Genomic DNA, 19,661 nt, shown 5'->3' with positions numbered 1-19,661 from the left:
CTGCAAAAATGTGCAAAAAGTCCCTCATTATCAGAAGGAAAGGTTGGACCACAGCGCCCCCAAAATGCTGACTCTGTAAATGCGGTAAGTTTAGGTTATACCGTAGAGGAGTGTTTGGAGGCCACTTGGCCTCTTCATTCGGGGAATGCAGAAGAACAGTATGCCACGAATTAAGAGTCCCCTCCATGGGGGGTAGGTAATGTAATCATGGGAGAAGTAGGGCCTCTCAGCAGTAGCCCCTGCAAACTTTAGTCAGGACCCACCGCTCTGCGCTCTAAGCCCACCATGTGGTTTTAATCGGATGAGGACAGCCAGCAGCCCCCGCAGACCAATTGGCTGGCTAAATAGTAATAATAAGAATAAGGCAAAGCCAGTCCCCCATAATCCACTGGAAGACAAAGGGTCTCTAAATTAATCCTAGGAGGATATATACGGAGTGCGATCTTGAGAGCACGTAAAAGTCTTTTAGGAACAAGAGTCATGGAGGACATATAAAAACTTGGGCAATAGTTTCATTTTCAGTTAGGGCCCAGCAGAGTTAAGGGAAGTGATGTGCAGCCAGCTCCACTGCCCAATCCAAAAGGGGGTGAGATTGGCATCATAAAATGTAGAGACTTATCTGGGTATATGGGTTTACCAAACAAGTTCTTTGATCTACCCAACTCAATGGGACAGGCAGGCGAAGCGGGGCCAACCCTGGGTCAACAGCCAAGAGATGGGTCTTGTCGCAATTAACTCTAATACCGGAGTAGAGGCCAAATGCATCAATAATGAACAGTACGGAAGTGAGAGAAGGCTCTGGGTCCTGCAGGGAAAGGAGAGCATCATCCGCATATAATGCAATGCATTCTTCAAATTAGTCAATTTGAACCTACAAACTGTTGGATGTACGCACCTGAATTGTGGGAGGTTCAGTAGTCAGGGCAAACGAGGCTGGAGATGGGGCAACCCTGCCGCATGCCTCTGGAGAACCACCCACCGATGTAGTAGTTCTAACACTCGCCACTGGTCCAAACCCAACCCGGGCCTCACTGCCCACAGATGCCACCATTCTAGTGAATTCAAAGCCTTTATCCCGGTCAAATATCACCAGTGTCTGTTTTCCACAGCTAGTATTCATTCATAAGGTTGGTGAAGAGTCACCTAAGATTCATAAAACCAGATTGATCAGCAGGTGTAACTTCTTTGACAACTGAGTTAATACGAATTGTGAGTACTTTGTCCAGAATTTTAATATCATTATGAAGAAGAGATAATGAAATGGTAAGAACTACCGTCCATTGGGTTTCCTCAGTTTAGGATTAAGGGCTGTAGGGGTCTCGTGCATAGTGGCTGGTAGAGTGCCATTCTGTAGGATAGAATTATATAGTATCAAGAGTCAGGGGCGTAACTATAGAGGGTGCAGGGGATGCAGATGCACCCGGGCCCAGGAGCCTTAGGGGGCCCATAAGGCCTCTCTTCTCCATATAGGGAACCCAGTACTATGAGTAAAGCATTATAGTTGGGGGCCCTGTTATAGGTTTTGCACCCGTGCCCAGGAGCCTTAGGGGGCCCATAAGGCCTCTCTTCTCCATATAGGGAACCCAGTACTATGAGTAAAGCATTATAGTTGGGGGCCCTGTTACAAGTTTTGCATCGGGGCCCGGGAGCTTCAAGTTACGCCTCTGTCAAGAGTTTAGGAGCGATTAAATCTGCATTCTGTCTATTCCATTCAATAGAAAACCCATCCATAACCGGGGACTTCTTATTAGGGAAGGACTCTATAGCATCCACACTTTCATCTTTACTCAACAACCCATCTAGGTAGGTCACACTACTCTGAGACAATGGTGGAAAAGCGTCAAGGTAGGTGACCAGCTGCTCCTTAGAGCAGTCAAGCCAAGAAGAATACAAATTGGCGTGAAAAGTAGTAAACGTCTGATAGACTAACTCTGGATCGTCCACTCGGACAATAATTGGTCGTTGAGCGCCATAATTGGGGGTAAGGTGCCAACTTCTCTAGGGTAGGCCAATAGATGGCTGGTTTTATCACCGTGATGCAATATACGCTCTTGTGAGTAGAGGAGTCTCTTTCTGGTATATGCAGCTATCAGTGGCTTATAATGCAGTCTATTCAGAGCAGAATACCTATGTATGGAGGGGTTTGCTATATATGACGTCTCCGCTTCTGAAAGATGGCGCTCCAGATCGAGCAGCTGAAGGGCTTTTCTGGACGGAATGATTCTCCTTCCAAAAATCGTTCGAACGAAAGTGAACTATAACCATTCAGTTTAAATGTGAGCCAACGAGGAATGAGAAATGTTCACTTCTTGTTCATTGCTCCGTTTCGGCGTTCATAGACATAATCGTTGGCTCGCTCGTTTCTCGTTGAGTTTAAGTGCTTCTCGTTTGGTGTTTCACATAGGAATGTAAAATGCTGAATGAGAGGTTCGTGTTCTCAACGATGATCTGTCTGTCTAAACAGGTGATGACGTCACCAGCTCGTTCTCTTGGGCAAACGAGAATCCTGCAGCTCTTGTTGCGTGTAAAAGGGCCATAATTGAAGCAGCGAGTGATCTGAGATATCCCTGAATAAATAGGACGCATCACATACTGTCGGTTAATAATCTGGGGAGCCAAAACATAATTCAGTACAAGAAAAGGTGCCGTGTGAAAGGAAATGACATGAGTAGATGTTATACGGGTACTGCCGGCGGCAAACCTCCTGCAACAAATAGTGTGGAGAAAATGGGGGGGGGGGGGGGGGGGGAAGGGGTGGAGCAACCCCGGGGAAAATGAGACGGTATAAAAGGAGGCGTGAAGCTGAATCACATTATATTCCAAAAGGTGCCGCCCACGCTAGTTGACGTTATACCTAGTAGGTAAATGTAGAACGATAAGTGAAGGAGAATAAAAACAAGAGGAGGGTACTTGCGTGTGTGTATATATGTTTCTTCTAGAGGGTGATGTTGGCGCAACCTTTTCAAGTAAAGAAAATTATTTGAGAGAGGTATATTGGCCAAAACCAGCCTGTATACACGTTTCGAGGTATTGGGACCTCTTCCTCAGTATTTGCTGGGGTTATGCAACTGAAGATGTTAACCATGTGCATGAAAAACAGTCATTACACCAGAATTCTGGTGTTAGTTGTGCCAAAATTTTGGCACAAATCATTCTAGTCAGTTTATTAATAATTTGCACCTAACTTGACAATTTTATTTAACCCTTTCATATAGCTGGAGATGAGCGAGCGTACTCGGATAAGCACTACTCGCTCGAGTAATTGGCTTTATCCGAGTATCGCTGTGCTCGTCCCTGAAGATTCGGGTGCCGCTGCGGCTGACAGGTGAGTCGCAGCGGGGAGCAGGGGAGAGCGGGCGGGAGAGAGGGAGAGAAAGATCTTACCTCCGTTCCTCCCCGCTCTCCCCTGCAGCTCCCCGCTCCGTGCCGGCACCCGCATCTTCAGGGACGAGCACAGCGATACTCGGATAAAGCAAATTACTCGAGCGAGTAGTGCTTTTCCGAGTACGCTCGCTCATCTCTACATATAGCACATACATATTCCACAGCGCTGTACACAGATTGCAATCACATACATAGGCCCTCTCTCAATGGGGACTCGCACTCTATATTCACCTATCAGTATGTGCTTTGGAGACAACTGCAGTAGCGGGGGAAACTCCTGCAAGCACCGGAAGAACATACACTGACGTCCTGGAATAGCAGTAAGTTGGTGATGGTGGCGTTGCCTCAGGTGACTCTCGGGAACGTCCGCACCTGTAGAAGTTGTAAGTCGTTATCTAGTGAGTGAAGTTGATCATTGGCCAGCAAGCTCCTGGCGAGGCGATGTACTGTAAATATCAAAGGTCAGACGAGGCGGCAGATGTTGTCCTTGGTCCATTAACTAAGAACCCAATGCTGCCGGGTAACGGTGCTAACCACTGAGCCACCTTGTAGCCATCAGAAGTGTCAAGTGTGAATCGGCAGAGTTGTAAAATGTGCTGGTGCAAAAAAATAGTCCAGAAGAAATACCACTTAAGAGGGCGGTAGTGAGCGAACTAATACATAAATGGGGAAAAAAAGGGAATTCTGATGGAGTTTATTAACCATTTTAGTACCGGAGATTTATCACTTTTTTTTTTTATTTCGTTTTTTATCCCCGTTTTTTAACTTTTCCATTGACATTGCTTTAGGAGGGCTGCTTTTTTGAAGGATGAGTTGTATTTTTTAATGGTATAATTTAATGTTCCATGTAATGTACGGAAAAATGTTCATATTACCAAATACATCTGCAGGAAGCAGACAGGTCCGTTCCCTCTACAGTGGCCAGGCTTGGTATTACATCCATTTACTTCATTGGGAACTTTGCCTGTAACACCAAGTCTGGCCACTGCAGAGAGAACAGAGCTGTCTGCTCCTGCAGATATGGAAAGCTGATCAGTACAGATCCCCGCTGATCTACTACTGATGAACTATCCTGCAGATTGGCCATCAGTAGTTTACAACTGGACAACCGCTTTACAAGCTGAATGGTCAGGAGCGTCTCGGCGCTAACCTTGTGCGAAGTCTTGCATCTCTTGAGCTGTATCCCTTTTTCTTTTCAGGCTGCGTTGGCATCACTGTGCGGCAGCCGAAGTGAAGAATGAACCAATCCTTGAGTTTAAAGATGGCAGCCCCGAGAGATCAGCTCTGCAGAAAGTAAGACCACGTTATGTTAAAGGGGTTTTCTGGTTATAAGACGAAATAGCCTTAAAGGGATTGGATGACCAACTTTTGTTTTCCTATTAATTACAACCAGATAGAGAAACTTTGTGTTTTTATAATATGTTAATTTTCCGATTGCAGACTTATTTATCCTGTTGTCTGAACACGCCTCTGGGGGCGGCCATCGTTTCTGACCTACATTTAACAGCACTGAGAGAGATGCTTTACAGCAGCTTCATGGGCCACTCACACAAGGGACAGGAACTTGTATGGGTGGCTGCTCTAGGCATGCTCTGTGCAGAGGTCATTTTGCAGGGAGGGCTACTAAATAGTCACAGCCTGTCACACATTGTGTGTTATATTGCAAAGTTTTCTCTACAGATCAGCAAGTGACAGGCTAGTATTGGGCTCTGTGGTCAGTGTCAGGGTGGATTCAGATGACCGTATAGCGCTCGGTTTTCACCGTATATCGGTCCTCGCGACTTAGCCCTGCCCCCTTTCATTGCAAATAGTGCAGAGGGGCGGAGAGGAGGCAGAGAGGGGGCGGGAGCTCAGAGCACTGCTCCTGGCTCTTCCAGCCTCCTCCCCCTGCAGAGAGAGACGACGCATATCAGCTGGGCGTGAAAACCCATCCGATATACGTTCGTCTGAATCCAGCCTGAAAGTGTACAATTTTAGTTTTTTGGTTTTTTTTATTCTTTAAATCTAGCTTGTGACTGAAAGTTAAAAAGAAAATCACCAAACAGTTTCAAATATGTTTAAAAATGTGATTTATATAATAAGTTATTTTCTGATAACACATTCCCTTCAAAAGGGTTTTCTGCTTTGGATGTTCCCCTTTTTGTTAGAATGTAAGCTGATCAGAAGTGTGTGTGTGGGGGATGGGGGGGGGGGGACTTATTAAGAGCGGCATTTCAAACGCCGAGAGGAAGGCACTTCATACGTTGGGTACATCTCTGGCCGTCCATGCCATCTACAAGCTGGAGTAGATTTCTTGTATAATTGACACCAGTTTGTGGCATTAATTCTATAAACCTGTTGCTCAGCGGTGGCCACACCCACCCCATGCCAACAAGCCACACCCCTTTGGACAACTGGTGCAAGTGGTACGTTTTACAAGCTTCAAAAAGCTGCATTTTTAGAAGCTGCGGATCTTGAGGTTAGGGGATCTTGCTGATGGGTGGGGGTCTCCCTGCTGGGATCCCAACTGATCTCGAGAACAGGACTCCATTCCCACACAGTGATGGCAGAGTGAATGAAGCGCTGACCGAATATGCATGATTGGCACTCCATTCATTTCAATGGGGCTGACGGAAATACCTGAGCGCCTGCGGCTCGGCTATCACTGCAGTCCCATTGAAAGTTATTAGAGTGTCAAACAGTTGCTTGATCAGCTCTCCGTTCATTTTGGGTGCAGTAACCTTACAATCAGGAGGATGGGATACATGGGATAGGACCCTCTTCTTGAGATCTCTGACCCCCACTGATTAGCAGGTTATCCCCTATCCTGTGGGTAGGGAATGACTGAAAATCTTTGTACAACTCCTTTTTAAGTTTTTATTGGATTATTGATAGTCATTTGGATTTTTGGATGGATGTTGCCCTACAGGCGTGTGGGTTGGGTGATCACTGCCAGCAGCCACACTTACTGGTATACTGATCCCGGGATACAAGGGCAGGTATAGCACCACTTCAGAATGCAGACAGGCAAATTCCTATATGTAGGAGCTTGCACAGGTGCAAAACACTGATGAACAGCCACTCGCACGCCGACCACATATTGGGGGGTGGCTGTTTAGTATTATATTTGCAGATAAGTAAGGCATAGAGAGGGTGACAGTCCCACCGATATGCGTGGTGCACCATGTTGGCCTACAGTCTATTAATGACACCCCATGTGATAAAGCCCACAAGTGAAACACACTGCCACCCTGGGCTCCCCCAGCATTTATAGCTAAACTGCTTACTGCAAAACTACCAATAGATACCAGGTATTAATATTTGGGCCAAAATATCCAAGCTTGTGAGCCACGTCAAGGGTCCTCGTCATCTTGTGAGTCTCTACACTAACATTTACAAATACATTACTGAAAAAGAACATATCAATCCAAAAATTGTTGCCAGCAACCATAATGTTTGTGTAATCTGTAGGGAACATGTGGCAGCAAGTGTTGAGTCCCTGCACAGCACTACTACAGGGAAGGTAGAGCATTATGCATTGCCATTAATGGCCTGTCTATGTAACAAATGGGGTCAGCCGGGACACTCTGTGTAGGTATTGGGAAATTGGTTATCTAAACTAGACAGCCCTGTTAATCATCAAATGATGGATGGTTCTGGAACTTTCTTACATATTTTTTTTTCTATTTCAATTCCTCACTGCTAAGATTTCTGCTTTCTGTCAGTGAATGGAAACATTGAACTACTTATTTAGTGTACCATTGAGTGTCGATGTGTTATTTGCAGCCAAATAGTACATTTTCGCATTCTCGGCCATGAAAGGTGTGTCGGGGTGATGCTCCTATAGATTATAATATAAACTATAATATATATATATATATAATTATTAGCCACAGTCACTGTATTACTTTCACTAGGATGATTTGGTCAATAATTCACTATCCGTTTGCTGATGAAGCGTCTCTCCCAGCTGAACCTTTGGTCTCGGGTTCTTTGGCCTGTGGAGACGTCAAGTGTAATATGTGTGCTTTGGGTGTTATGGTATATCATGCTCCAAAATGTATTATTTTCCCCGTTGTATAATTAGGCACTCCAGGATCTTAAAGGCAAGACAGAAGAAATCCCCTGTGTGGTGGGGGGCGAAGCCGTGTGGACGAAGGATGTCCGATATCAGCTCTCGGTAAGGCGAATCAGAGGATAAAGATTTAATTTAGTTGCTGGTGTGCAGATTAAACCAGCAGAATTACCTTATGCTTCAGGCTATAAGATGCACCGCAGATACAGACCACAAAATAGGGAAACAATATATAATTAAAACTTACCTGGTGTTCTAGGAAATCAAGGAGTTAATATGACCAATCTGTATCGGCCCCAATCTAAATGCCATGCTGCAGTAGTTGTACGTGTGAGGGATAAGGGGACAAATGTATTACGTCCCTCACCTGGGCAATATGTGGCACCCTGCTAGTATAAGCAGAAGCTAAATAATTGCCGTGTTTAATATTACACGCTTGTATGTGCAGGATTCTTCTATTCACCCCCACACTTTGTTCCCAGGGAAAAACTCCTAATTTGATCTCTTTGCCTTCTCCTCAGGAGCAGTTTCACCCCCCCCCCCCTCCTTCTTTGCATTCCTTAGGCTTGCAACCATTTGTATACATTTCATTCTCTTTATTTCATCTCCATTTCTTCAAAATCACATGTCTGAGTAGTAACGCGCACCTTAAGGCGTAAACATATGCTAATCATTGGACATTAGACTTTTTAAGGTGTATATCTCTGCTGTTATGTCATTTTGTGTATATATAAGCAACCTGTTACTGTGAATATATTAAAGAATCAGCTGATACCACAAGACACTGCTGTCTGCCTTTGTTTCTCTCTCAGCTCGTTAAAACATATTAGACTACCAATTTGGAATCAGACAGGAGAGGGTTAAGGACTTATTGGTCCAACGATGAAACACACAATTTACCCCGCTGTATATAGTAGAAACGCTGTGTGTGAGTTGTGACCAAAAGCCGTGTCACAGTTGCATATTACGACAAGACCATGTAGACAATCATTAGATACAATGTGACAAAATACAAGCCCTGGCCTATAGGGAAAAAAAATCTGAGTATGGGGAATGTTGTAAAATTAAAAAGGAAGGTCTACTCACCAGTACTACGCCGCTCTGGTCCTCCTTACTGGGCTTTCTTTGCATGGCTGCAGCGATTGGGTATCTATATGGGCACAGGGTAAGGAGTATGGGAGGCCGCTGCTGGATTGGTGGAGGAATTGAACCGGTAAAGGGCTGTTCATGTCTCCCCCCTCACCCCCCCCCCCCATAGCCTCGAAAACAGGATTTATGAACCCTGTGGACAGCCTTCCATTACTGAAACGGAGACCAATAAGCTCTCATTAGTGTAGGGTTCCATTAATTTCAGCCATTTGAGCCAAAAAGAATAATGTGATGTTATAACGGCGGCATAAATGCCAGAAACGAATGGAAGGGCTTATTGGTCTCCGTTGGAGCGGTGGAGGGCTGTGGTTCTGTCTGAACCCTATCTTTGGGGATTCAGCCATGAATTGGTTGTCCTACTTCTGTCAATGTGAAGCCAATAAATTAATTTTGCCATGCTATAAACTTTCTCTTATGGCGTCCTGTGTCCAGCCGGAGTAGCGAGCAGCAGCCATGTGACGCGGATCCTGCTGTTTCCTTCATTTTCGGTGATGTCCTGTATATGTGCTGCCCTATTTAGTTCCAGCCAGGGCGATGGATGCCACATCACTTGTGATGCAACCTTCATTGCCTAGCCGGATGTACTGCGGGTGGAAGTGTCATATCTGGTCGAGAGGGAATGTTAGTGCTGATGAGTACTGCTCCCTTAGTAGGAACCAGAAGTAAAGTGGTTGCAGATCTGGTACCATAACAGAGCAGTCAGATGGCAGAAAATGCGAATAAATGGGTGGGAAAGATACTTTGACACTACTAAGGAGGGACATTACTAAAGTGGGAAGTCCCCTGTAATCCTGGGACGTAACCCGGATGTGAACGACCCCCAGGTATAGATTATTACTTTACAACATTCCATGCAGTGAGAGAACAAATGATCTTGGACGACCGCTTTAATTTTGGAATTAGCCTTAGATGCAATGGAGAAAAAAAGACAGTGCAGCAAACGCCACAGAAAAGATTCAGCAGCTACATTGTACTCTGACAGCCGGCCGCGCATCTAGTGACATCCACACTCCGCTATCTGTGAGCCGCTCAATCAGGTTTTCTTCTAATGACTGTTTTTCCTTTCAGCCTTTCAACCATTCTCACAAAGTTGCCAAATACTGTTACGCAGACAAGGTGAGCAGCAATGGGGTCGGTGCTGCGGGTTACGCATGATGTCATGATGATGATGATGATATGGTGTTTGTCGCAGGACCTGCTCAATAGAGCCATCAATGCTGCCTTGTCCGCACGCAAGGAGTGGGACCTGAAACCGGTGGAAGATCGAGCTCAGGTCTTCTTTAAGGCTGCAGACCTTCTAAGTGGCCCCAGAAGAGCGGAGGTTCTGGCAAAGACCATGATCGGACAGGTAAAACATCCCGCCATGGCTTCCTACAATCAGTCTTTTTTAATGCATTTAATTGGCATAAAGTAAAGCTGCTAGTAGGTTGTAGAAAGTTAGACGAAACAATCTAAAGAGGAGCCAAACTCATCCAACAAAGTCAGTGCCATAAAGTTGGTGCATTTTAAGGCTCGGTCTAAATGTGCACTAAATATTGGAATTCTTAGTAATTCTGCCCTACTGGCTGTATTTTTGTGTTGGAGGCCGTATTTTCCCTTAGAGATCAATATGACCTCCAAATACCGTACATAACCGTAAAGCAGGCGCACATCTGTATGTACACGGGGAGAAGAGCGCCCTCCTCAGTCTCTTCCAGTCTCTCTCATTGCTTCTTCCTTTGTTGGATCGTCGTGAGACGTTAATTGCTCATATAAAAAAGACAAATCTGTCAGACGCGATGATAAGATGTGACTGGCGGTGATGGGGTTGGCTGCGCGAGGGGTGGTGTGCCTACTACTTGTACCCAGCCTGTCAGACGCGATAAGATGTGACTGGCGGTGATGGGGTTGGCTGCGCGAGGGGTGGTGTGCCTACTACTTGTACCCAGCCTGTCAGACGCTAACACTTAAAGGCCATGTGCAGTTGGTGGGGTGCGCCAGGCTCTGCTCCCTGGTGTATAGATGGTGCGGGGCAAAGTGTACCCCCCAGAAAAGTCCAGAGTAGCAGGAAACGGTTAAAACGCACACTTACTTGCATTTTACAGTGTAGTAGCGCAACAGTTGGAAGATGAAGGAACATTATTTGTAAATCATCAGTTATAACACTGGAGGGGGCTAATGAGGGCGCAGTGACCTGGACTTCGGCGGCCCACCTCCGTGACTCGAGGCGGCTCAATCAGAAAACGGTGCCGGAATATAAATGCTATAATAAACATTCTCCTCTGTGTTTATAAACCTATTCCGGGGTGTTCCATGTGCCGGGGAGCGCTGTGGGGGTAGCTGCTGATCCGAAATTCTGGTGACAGAATCCCTTAACCCTTTGCAATCCAATTTTGGATTCAGTGTTTCCAAGGGGGCTTTCTCTTTATACAATGGTGCCATCTGCTGGCTAGAGCCAGCACTGCGGTATATGATATGCTGGAGAGGTCCCTGACAACAGAGCGGCCAGTAATCTACAGTAAGAATACCCTGCCGGACGTCTTCCGACATTGGAGCTGTACAGTCTTCAACCAGAATGTCTTTAGACGTCAGACAGTGGATTGGAAAGGGTTAAAGCTCAAAGTACTAAATAGAAGTGAGTAGGAAACAAGAACACAATACGTTGGTCTTCGGGAGATCTCTATTTGTGGGGTACCCGACAGAGGCGATACATTTATTGACCTCCCAGCATAATTATCTTGGCATCTTTCGGAGCCCGGGGCCCCTTCATTAGGACAATTCATCATTACATCGATTCTTCTGGCTAACAGATCCCGCGCTGAAGGACTCCATAGACGTCGCGGTGACCCAACATTGCATTATGTATCTACTATCTGATGCCTCTCGCTGCGCTTTTGTCCCGCTTTGATTAAAATAAAAAAACGTGAAAAGCACTTAATAAAACCTTAGATCCTCGCCGTCTACATCCTGCCCCGCAGTCATGTGTGCCGCCGCTGAGGTGGAAGCTGATATAGATACACACAATAGTTAGACGGTGCAAACGTAGACCGAACAGTCTTAAAATGCACCAGATTTATCGCAGTGCGAAGAACAAGGGAAGTGGGCGGAGCCATCCCGCGATGGTGTCCGTAGGCCTGACGAGGCTCCCAAAAACCGTGAAAGAGTGGGATGTGAAGACTGCGTGGAGGTGCTGCCAGCCGGATGAATGCCTCCCTGCAGGTTGGCGTCAGATCATGCGAGACCGAGAATGTGGAAACCATGGCGTGTGGCGCCACCTCCCAGGAGTGACGCGTTCGGACAAGAAAGAAGGGTTTAACTCTTTGTTGAATTAATAAGCAAGCAACAAAGCGCGTTTCGAGGCGGAGAGCCTCTTCAGTGAAGCTGCGGTGTGCACCGCTGGGGCTTCAGAGTTGTTTAGCTGCACTTATTTAACCCTTTGCAATCCACTGTCTGACATCTGAAGACATTTTGATTGAAGGCTGTACAGCTCCGATGTCTGAAGACATCCGGCAGGGTATTCTTACTGTATATTACTGGCCGCTCTGTTGTCAGGGGCCTCTCCAGCATGTCCCATACCGCAGTACTGGCTCTAGCCAGCAGATGGCACCATTGTATAATGGCAGAAAGAGAAAACCCACTAGTAAACCCTGAATCCAAAATTGGATTGCAAAGGGTTTAGGGGAGGAGTGGGACACCAGCTGAGACCCTTATATCATGTGACCAGCCATGCTGCACCGTCTAGTTTGATTTTGTACCACTTCTTAGTTGGCTTCGTTTATGGCACAAATTGTGGCAAAATTTTGCTGCTACTTTTTGGCACACAAAAGTTACATTTAGGCCACGCCTATTTTCAGAAGCCACGCCCACTTGTGTGAGACCGTTCTGTAGTGCATTTTGCACCAGACAACCTTTGAGTTTTCTACAGTAAGTCTCCCCCGATGCCCAGGAGAGCCGCGGGCGCAGCCTCACGCTGTAACGTCATGTGATTAGTTTCTACAGAAGTTGTAACATTATAACCTGCCAATCACACGGGAAGGGATTTTTCATTTAGATCACAAATTGGGGAATTATGTTGGAAATGTCTTAATTTAGTTCTCTTTTAGGGTAAGACCGTCATCCAGGCTGAAATCGACGCCGCTGCTGAACTTATCGACTTTTTCCGGTTCAATGCAAAGTACGCCCTACAGCTGCAGCGCGAAGAGCTGATCAGCGTGCCGGTCAGCACCAACCGCCTGGTGTACCGGGGCCTGGAGGTAAGCGGGCACTCATGCCCCTTTTAGACATTCGCACTCGTGCCGCCTGTTTAGGCGGATCATCATTGAGAATCGTTCACTTCTCATTCAGGGTTTCACATTCAATGTGATTGCAGAGCGGGGAGCGTTTAAACGTAGCGGGAAGCGAACGCGCCAATGATGACTTTTATGCCAACTGTAACTAAACGATGAACGAGAAGTGAACAATTATCGTTCACTTTCACTTGTTTGAATGATTTCTTTTTTAAGAATACCGTTACATCTAAACGCACCGTGAACCAGCCGATGCCCCACAGCTGACGGGCGCCGCTTAATGCTGAACGCTTACTAAGCACAATTCCATTTTCTGTCGTCTTTAGGGTTTCGTTGCCGCAGTCTCTCCGTTTAACTTCACCGCTATTGGGGGGAACCTAGCTGGTGCTCCGGCCCTGATGGTAAGTGTTAGAGTTCCTTCACACACTCTTTTTATGACTTTTTTTGGTTGTAACACAAAACATGATTTTCATGTTTTTGGATGGGTTTTTTTTTTTCAATATGGACATTTTGATCACGTTTTCTTTTTCTTCTGTAAAAATGCCAAAAAGAAAATCCTACTTACACAAAAATAAATTTAGACCCAAAAATCTGTTTTTGGCGCGAATCTGCACACAGAATTTTCCCTGTCAATGGGCAAAATCTGCATACAGAATTCCAAAGTGGTAAATCGTGTTTCCGCATCAAGAAGTGACATGTTAATTCTTGCCATGGAGGAAGGGCTTGTGCTGCTGGTAGTGTATTCTGCTGGTAGGACCCTCCATGCCAGACAGCTTTCATCCGAGAAGCCGGACTAACCCTATTCACCCGGCTGACGGGCAGGCTGGGCTTGTTCACCTTGGTTGGCAAGCAGCCTGAGTGATGAACTTTGATGCAAAAACCTCCGACCCGGGGACGTCGCTGTCACCGTCCAAACTCATCAGGCCGAGTCAGATGAACCCCGGGTGTGAAGCGCCGGGTCAGTATTGTGCAGACTGTACTCCGCCTACTAATTCTACTGCACAGGCTTGTAAGGCATGCCAACGTCGGCAACCGACTTCAAAGCTCTGTGGCGGTGGGAAAGGGGCAAAACGGCAGGTGGAAGGTGCCAGCGAATGTCACAGTTCCTATTCTGCATGCGGGCGATTGAGGGGTATGGGTTGTGTGTTGTCGGCAGCACCCTAAATGACCAAGCTTTAGGGTTCAGCGCTGCTTGCTCCCCTCCCCCGTTGGCTTTCCGCGATCAATGGGCACCTTTAAATGCAGATGAACGATAAAGAACTAAAGGAATGCACCTTCCTTACCTTCTTTGTTCAACGCCTAATCTTGGCATATCTTGCCCTCACGAAACACAGAATGTTCCATCCATTGGACCACTCACATTCCCCTCCAGTCCCAGCAGGTCTTATAAGGGTGACGGGAATCTTTCACGGTGTTTGTGTTGTGTAACCAATGAAATGCGTGACGGAAAACATGGCGTTGGGTAGAGTCCAGGCGATATTTGGGTGGCATAACGCTGGAGCTATGTGGCCATGTTTGCTAAGATATTTTGCCAAAGAGGAACATGGACCACTACCTCTGCAGCGCCACCTATTGGAAGGCAGCTTTCCTGCAAGTCAATGTTAGACTCTTTATACAAGCCTTGTAACAATGACTTGGCTGAGCTATTTTGCAACAGTTGGAAGTAACCTTGTGACTTTCACAGGATTTATATGTAACCAAATATCTCCAGGTCGCTGTACGGCCCGGTCTATCTCACTCATTATATGTCTTCGTATACGCACCCCTTCCCTCCCGCCATTTCTGCCTACTGTAATCCCTGCAGATGGTTAATATCCTGTTACTTGCCATACTCTTATCAGTGTTTCATCTCCGTCATCTCAGCAAGTTCCGATGGGAATGTCTTTCTGTCCAGGTAAATACAGGTTAGCGAGTAAGCGGGGAGGAGTGGTGGTAAGCAGGATCAGGTGTCGGGTCACCTGTGCAATAGATACCACTGGTAATTATATGCAGGTGCGATATCGGAAGCCGGATCAGGCCGCTCACACGTTATTACATTCTGTGACCCTGTAATGGTGAGGAGGTTGGGATCCTTTGATGGATCCTATTCTATAAGATGCCGTGTTATGTAATCTGTGTGTCTTATGACGGACACGGCCAGTCTCAGGTGCTACTTCGTATTTCTACTACTGTAACACTGAGGCTATAGAACTGCATCGAGAACCGCATCTGTGTAGTGGCCCAGTACATGCTTTCCTGGCCCCCTTCATAATGTCATACATGTATGTCTTACGTTGATGCTCTGTTCACATCTGTCTAGTCATTCTGCTATGTGTATTGCACAGCTGCAGCATGTGATGGGTTAATTGTTTGCAGGAGCCTGCAGATTGCCTGTGAATGTATCCGTTTATGTCCTGTCACATGGTATGAGTGTGATGATAACTAGGAGTGTGTGTGAGCGGGAAACTGAGTGGAGTTCAGTTCCATGTCTTCTGGGTGCCTGATCAAGAGTGCCAGCTACATGGGGGTACCTTCAACCCTCATGTAGTGAAAATGGAAGAGGAGGAGAGATTCCCTGGATTGATTTGTTCTAGCATGAGAGAAATAAACTATCTACAATAATGTGCCCGTACCCCAATGTAGCATCTGTCAAGCTTTTTCCATCTTTACACACAAGATACAACTGTCTGTTGACCTGAATGTATAGTTTCCCTTGTGCTATAGGGGAACGTGGTCCTGTGGAAGCCCAGTGATACCGCCATGCTGTCCAATTACGCCGTCTATAAGATCCTTCAAGAAGCCGGCCTTCCTCCTAACGTTATACAGTTCGTCCCTGCCGATGGCCCGGTGTTTGGCGATACGGTCACCAGCTCGGAGCACCTCAGCGGGATTAACTTCACGGGGAGTGTGCCGTAAGTACTGGAGCCGCAGCGGGCAGGATATGTAATCTATATACATTGTCAGTAACGTCTGTAGATGCATTACCTATACCGACCTGAGTTTTATGTAGGCGACGTTCACACAGGAAAGAATCTGCAACCAAAGCTTCACAATTTTGTCACAGATGTAACGCTTTGTAATGGAAAGCGTGAAATCCACCAACCGCACCAAATAACAGGCTGCAGAGTGGAAAATGTGCAGAAAGTCCTAAATCTGTGCAGACGGTTTTTTTTGCAATGTGTGATGGTTTTGGAAAATCCCTCTTTGCTTTCACCGCATTAAAGGGGTTGTCTCGCGGCAAACATCAAAATTTTACATTAGCCCATTCCCCCTGTCACCTCCCCCCCCCCCCCCCCGGCATAAAATAGCATTTTAAAGCGGTTTTTAAACCGCTTGCTACTCACCGATGTGATGAAAGATGAACTTATAAAATTCTTCTCCCAAGATGGCCGCCGGTCCTTTCCCAGGGATGCACTGCGGTTTTCTCCCATGGTGCACCATGGGCTCTGTGCGTTCCATTGCCGATTCCAGCCTCCTGATTGGCTGGAATCGGCAGACGTGACGGGGCGGAGCTACACGATGACGCGTAGAAGGGGGCAGAGCCAGAACGCCGCTCGTGCCCGGACCGTCCAGAAGGGAGAAGACCCTTCTGCGCAAGCGCGTCTAAAAAAGCAAGAAGACCCCGAAATTAGACGGAGCCATGGGGACGGGGACGCCAGCATCGGAGCAGGTAAGTGAATAACTTCTGTATGGCTCATAATTAATGCACAATGTACATTACAAAGTGCATTAATATGGCCATACAGAAGTGTATAGACCCACTTGCTTTCGTGAGACAACCCCTTTAAGGTTTGGGGACGAAAGTCCACAGCAAAACTCTTTGGTGTGAACGTGGTTTTATAATTTAGAGTGAAGTATATAATGCTGATGGTTGTAAAGGGAAACGGTCAGCAAGCCAACATTGTAGCCATCAGAGCCGCAGGCGCTATACTTTTTCTCCTCTTCTCCATCCGCTATATACCCCCCTCCCCCCCCCCTTACTACCAGGGCTGTGCAGCTCTGTCCGGCATTTGGGGCATTGCTGCCAACCCAATTAGGCGCATTGGTTTATTGATCCATCCTTGTTTTAGGGACCAAGTAACAGACAGTCCTTTACAGGCGGCAGGCTGTAATAGGACATTGGTCCAGTATCTGTGGGTGTGAACCAACAGATCTATCCCACTAGCCCTGTAGTATCTCTGGGCATGATACATACTGCGCCATAGGAGAGAATCGGTTTCCTAGGTTCCTCCGGGGGTTAGGGAATTGGTACATCCAACTCTCACTTTCTCGCCTCGAGACTCATATATGTTAACCGGTCTCGATGCATTGAAAAATGGTCTCAGACTAATACTTATAGGCTATCACTGGTCTCTTTGCGAACCTTTATAGCAAAGCGACTCCCTAAACTAAGTCTCTGAGCCAAGAGAGAGAGGGAAGTAGTAATAGGAGAACTCCATTTCTATCAGGGATATAGTCTTATTCCCTCTTAATCGAAAGGACTATCAACAAGGGTCTTATCTACTACGATAGGACTAATAGGGATAATCACGTAAATCCTAGGGCAACCCTTGGCCCTGCTCCTGAGGAACCGCCCCAGACAGAGGCGGAGAAACGCGTTGAGCAAGCAATTACCCTATTGAGCAAGCAAAATATCCTATTCTTTAAAAGTTGAAACACAGTAAAAAGTCATCATACGTTAAGACACTTTAAGCAGTCGCCCACGTTTGGAGCAATTACTTTATCTCTAAACGTCAATAGACGTAACATACATGAGCGACTGCTTAGCAATTTACTCTATTTGTCAACGGTGGATTACGCATAATAGTATCTGAGTGGGTGTTTACCATATAAACCAATTCTTCCAGTACTAACGCCGTAATACCCAAACCCTGAGTGACTATGGACTTCATACTGTGTAACACATACATCTGATTAAATACATGAATCCCTACTGTATTCAGATATATTGAAAGCGGCGACAAAAAATAAGGTCAGCTGGTTTCCAGCCTCTAATCATAAATGGAGGTACCCTGTTCTCCCTAACCGGAAACCTGATACATTCTGACCAACTTTTTGCTTCGTGACGTACCACTACAAACCAGTGACCCAGTCCCCTAATATTGTCAATAGGGGTTAACCTGACTGGCTGTTAGAAGGGAATCGATACCCTCATATCATTTGATCACTGGGTCTTGTTATATGATCCATGTTGTTAGTCCACGTCTGTCTTTGTTTGTTATATGATTTATGTGGCCCCAATTTTAACTAGTTATTAATAAAAGTTATTCATTTTAATTTTAATCTATATCTGTGAAGGGGGAACATTGTAGCTGAGCTCTTATGCGGCAGGTTGAGGATTTAGTGTTTCCTATATTAATGTCTGGTGCAAAGATGAAACTTCCCAAAGTGCAAATCCCCCAAGCAGGCTTTGTGCAGACCCTGAACAAGCAGGGAATGTCCTATCAGTAGTTCAAAGATTTCGTCTGTACAGCGACTCAAATGATTACCTATTATGTAGTATGTAATAGGGTACATCCACACAGGATGCAAATTGATGCAGAAAAAAAGCATTTACGGATTTGCTAAGAAATCCCTGCCAAGATCCACATGTTTTACATGCAAAGGGTGGAATCGGTGATGCAAATTGATCTAAAATCCACACCATATGCCGCTGGCGGATGACCTATTTGGTATAAGTCTCGTTGACTTTGTTGCTTGTCGAATGACTGCAAGTCCACTTGGAAAATCCGCAGCGTATCCACCCTGTGTGGTCGCACCCTGAGAGGTAACGCTGCATTATGTACATGAGCAATCTCAAATAACCAAACATAAGTACAAACTGATAATCAGAGTTTATATCAAATAGATGATTTTGGGAACCCTAAACTTCTCTTCTACGATCCGGAATGAGCTTCATTAGATAAAACTTAGCTTTTATTACCATTTTTTTTTTTAAAAAGGGGAGGAAACCTATTATGCCGCTACAAAAGTGGAGCTACTGCCCTGACGAGGGCAACCCCACCCTCTAACCTTTCCCTATAATGCCTCACACTATAGTACGCAGGAGTAAAATAATTAGATAGTCCAACAAGGAGAGAAAAGTCTGAATTAATTAGTCATCTACAGTCAGTCGCACTCTACAAATCCAATACTATAAAATCTCCAGCCATGCATGAGCCAGCAAGAAGGTCCACGGGGACGAACCAGACAGAAAGCATCCCAAATGAGGATCTGCAACAGGAGGATTATTGCTAAATAATAACACGGGGACCAGCGCGTTTCACCCATGAATTGTGGGTACATCAGGGAGCGTGTTGCTCATATCATGTCTGACCTGAGTGATATTATTCATGTGATAACTAGGCAGTATTCCAATTATGATGTATATTCTTAGTCACAACCAGCCATAGATCCCGAGCTGGCTCGCAAAAATGCTATTAGTTATCAAATAAGTATAATATATGAATCTTCAGATATGCTGATAACACCGAGGCATATAATAATAATAGTTAACAGATGATACTCGTCGTGCTATGTGCCGATATCAGAGGCATATTGATGAAGCCTCCTCAGACCACGGCCTCTGATCCCGGTCCGCCACAGTTAATGCTTCACTTACACTCAACCTTGATTTTGACAATGTGAGTTAGTTCAGTCTTTCTTCACCTTGTTGGACTTTCTCATTATTTCTAACCCTGTTCCCTACAGTGTAGAGCATTATGGGGTGAGGTTGGAGATGGTGGGGTCACCCTCATCAGGGCAGCAGGTCCTCTATTACAGCAGCACAATAGGATCCCCTTTTTTGTTGTTTTCTCTTCACTGGTAATAATGGAAGGTTTACCCAATAA

At 45.9% G+C, this 19,661-nt stretch overlaps 1 protein-coding gene across 1 annotated transcript in view; it reads left to right on the top strand.

Moving 5' to 3' along the window:
* ALDH4A1 (aldehyde dehydrogenase 4 family member A1) overlaps nucleotides 1-19,661 on the top strand; it is a 50,004-nt gene that overhangs the window by 15,349 nt on the left and 14,994 nt on the right. The window contains exons 2-8 of the mRNA XM_066606351.1: nucleotides 4,584-4,677; nucleotides 7,451-7,543; nucleotides 9,656-9,703; nucleotides 9,780-9,935; nucleotides 12,670-12,819; nucleotides 13,179-13,253; nucleotides 15,556-15,743. Of these exons, the coding sequence (XP_066462448.1) occupies nucleotides 4,584-4,677; nucleotides 7,451-7,543; nucleotides 9,656-9,703; nucleotides 9,780-9,935; nucleotides 12,670-12,819; nucleotides 13,179-13,253; nucleotides 15,556-15,743 (804 nt within the window). The remainder of the gene's footprint in view (nucleotides 1-4,583; nucleotides 4,678-7,450; nucleotides 7,544-9,655; nucleotides 9,704-9,779; nucleotides 9,936-12,669; nucleotides 12,820-13,178; nucleotides 13,254-15,555; nucleotides 15,744-19,661) is intronic.

The sequence above is a fragment of the Eleutherodactylus coqui genome, chromosome 6 (assembly GCF_035609145.1).
Source record: "Eleutherodactylus coqui strain aEleCoq1 chromosome 6, aEleCoq1.hap1, whole genome shotgun sequence".
Taxonomy (NCBI): Eukaryota; Metazoa; Chordata; class Amphibia; order Anura; family Eleutherodactylidae; genus Eleutherodactylus; species Eleutherodactylus coqui.
Note: the sequence above shows the minus strand (reverse complement) of the source record. Positions and strands in the feature narration are given on the sequence as shown.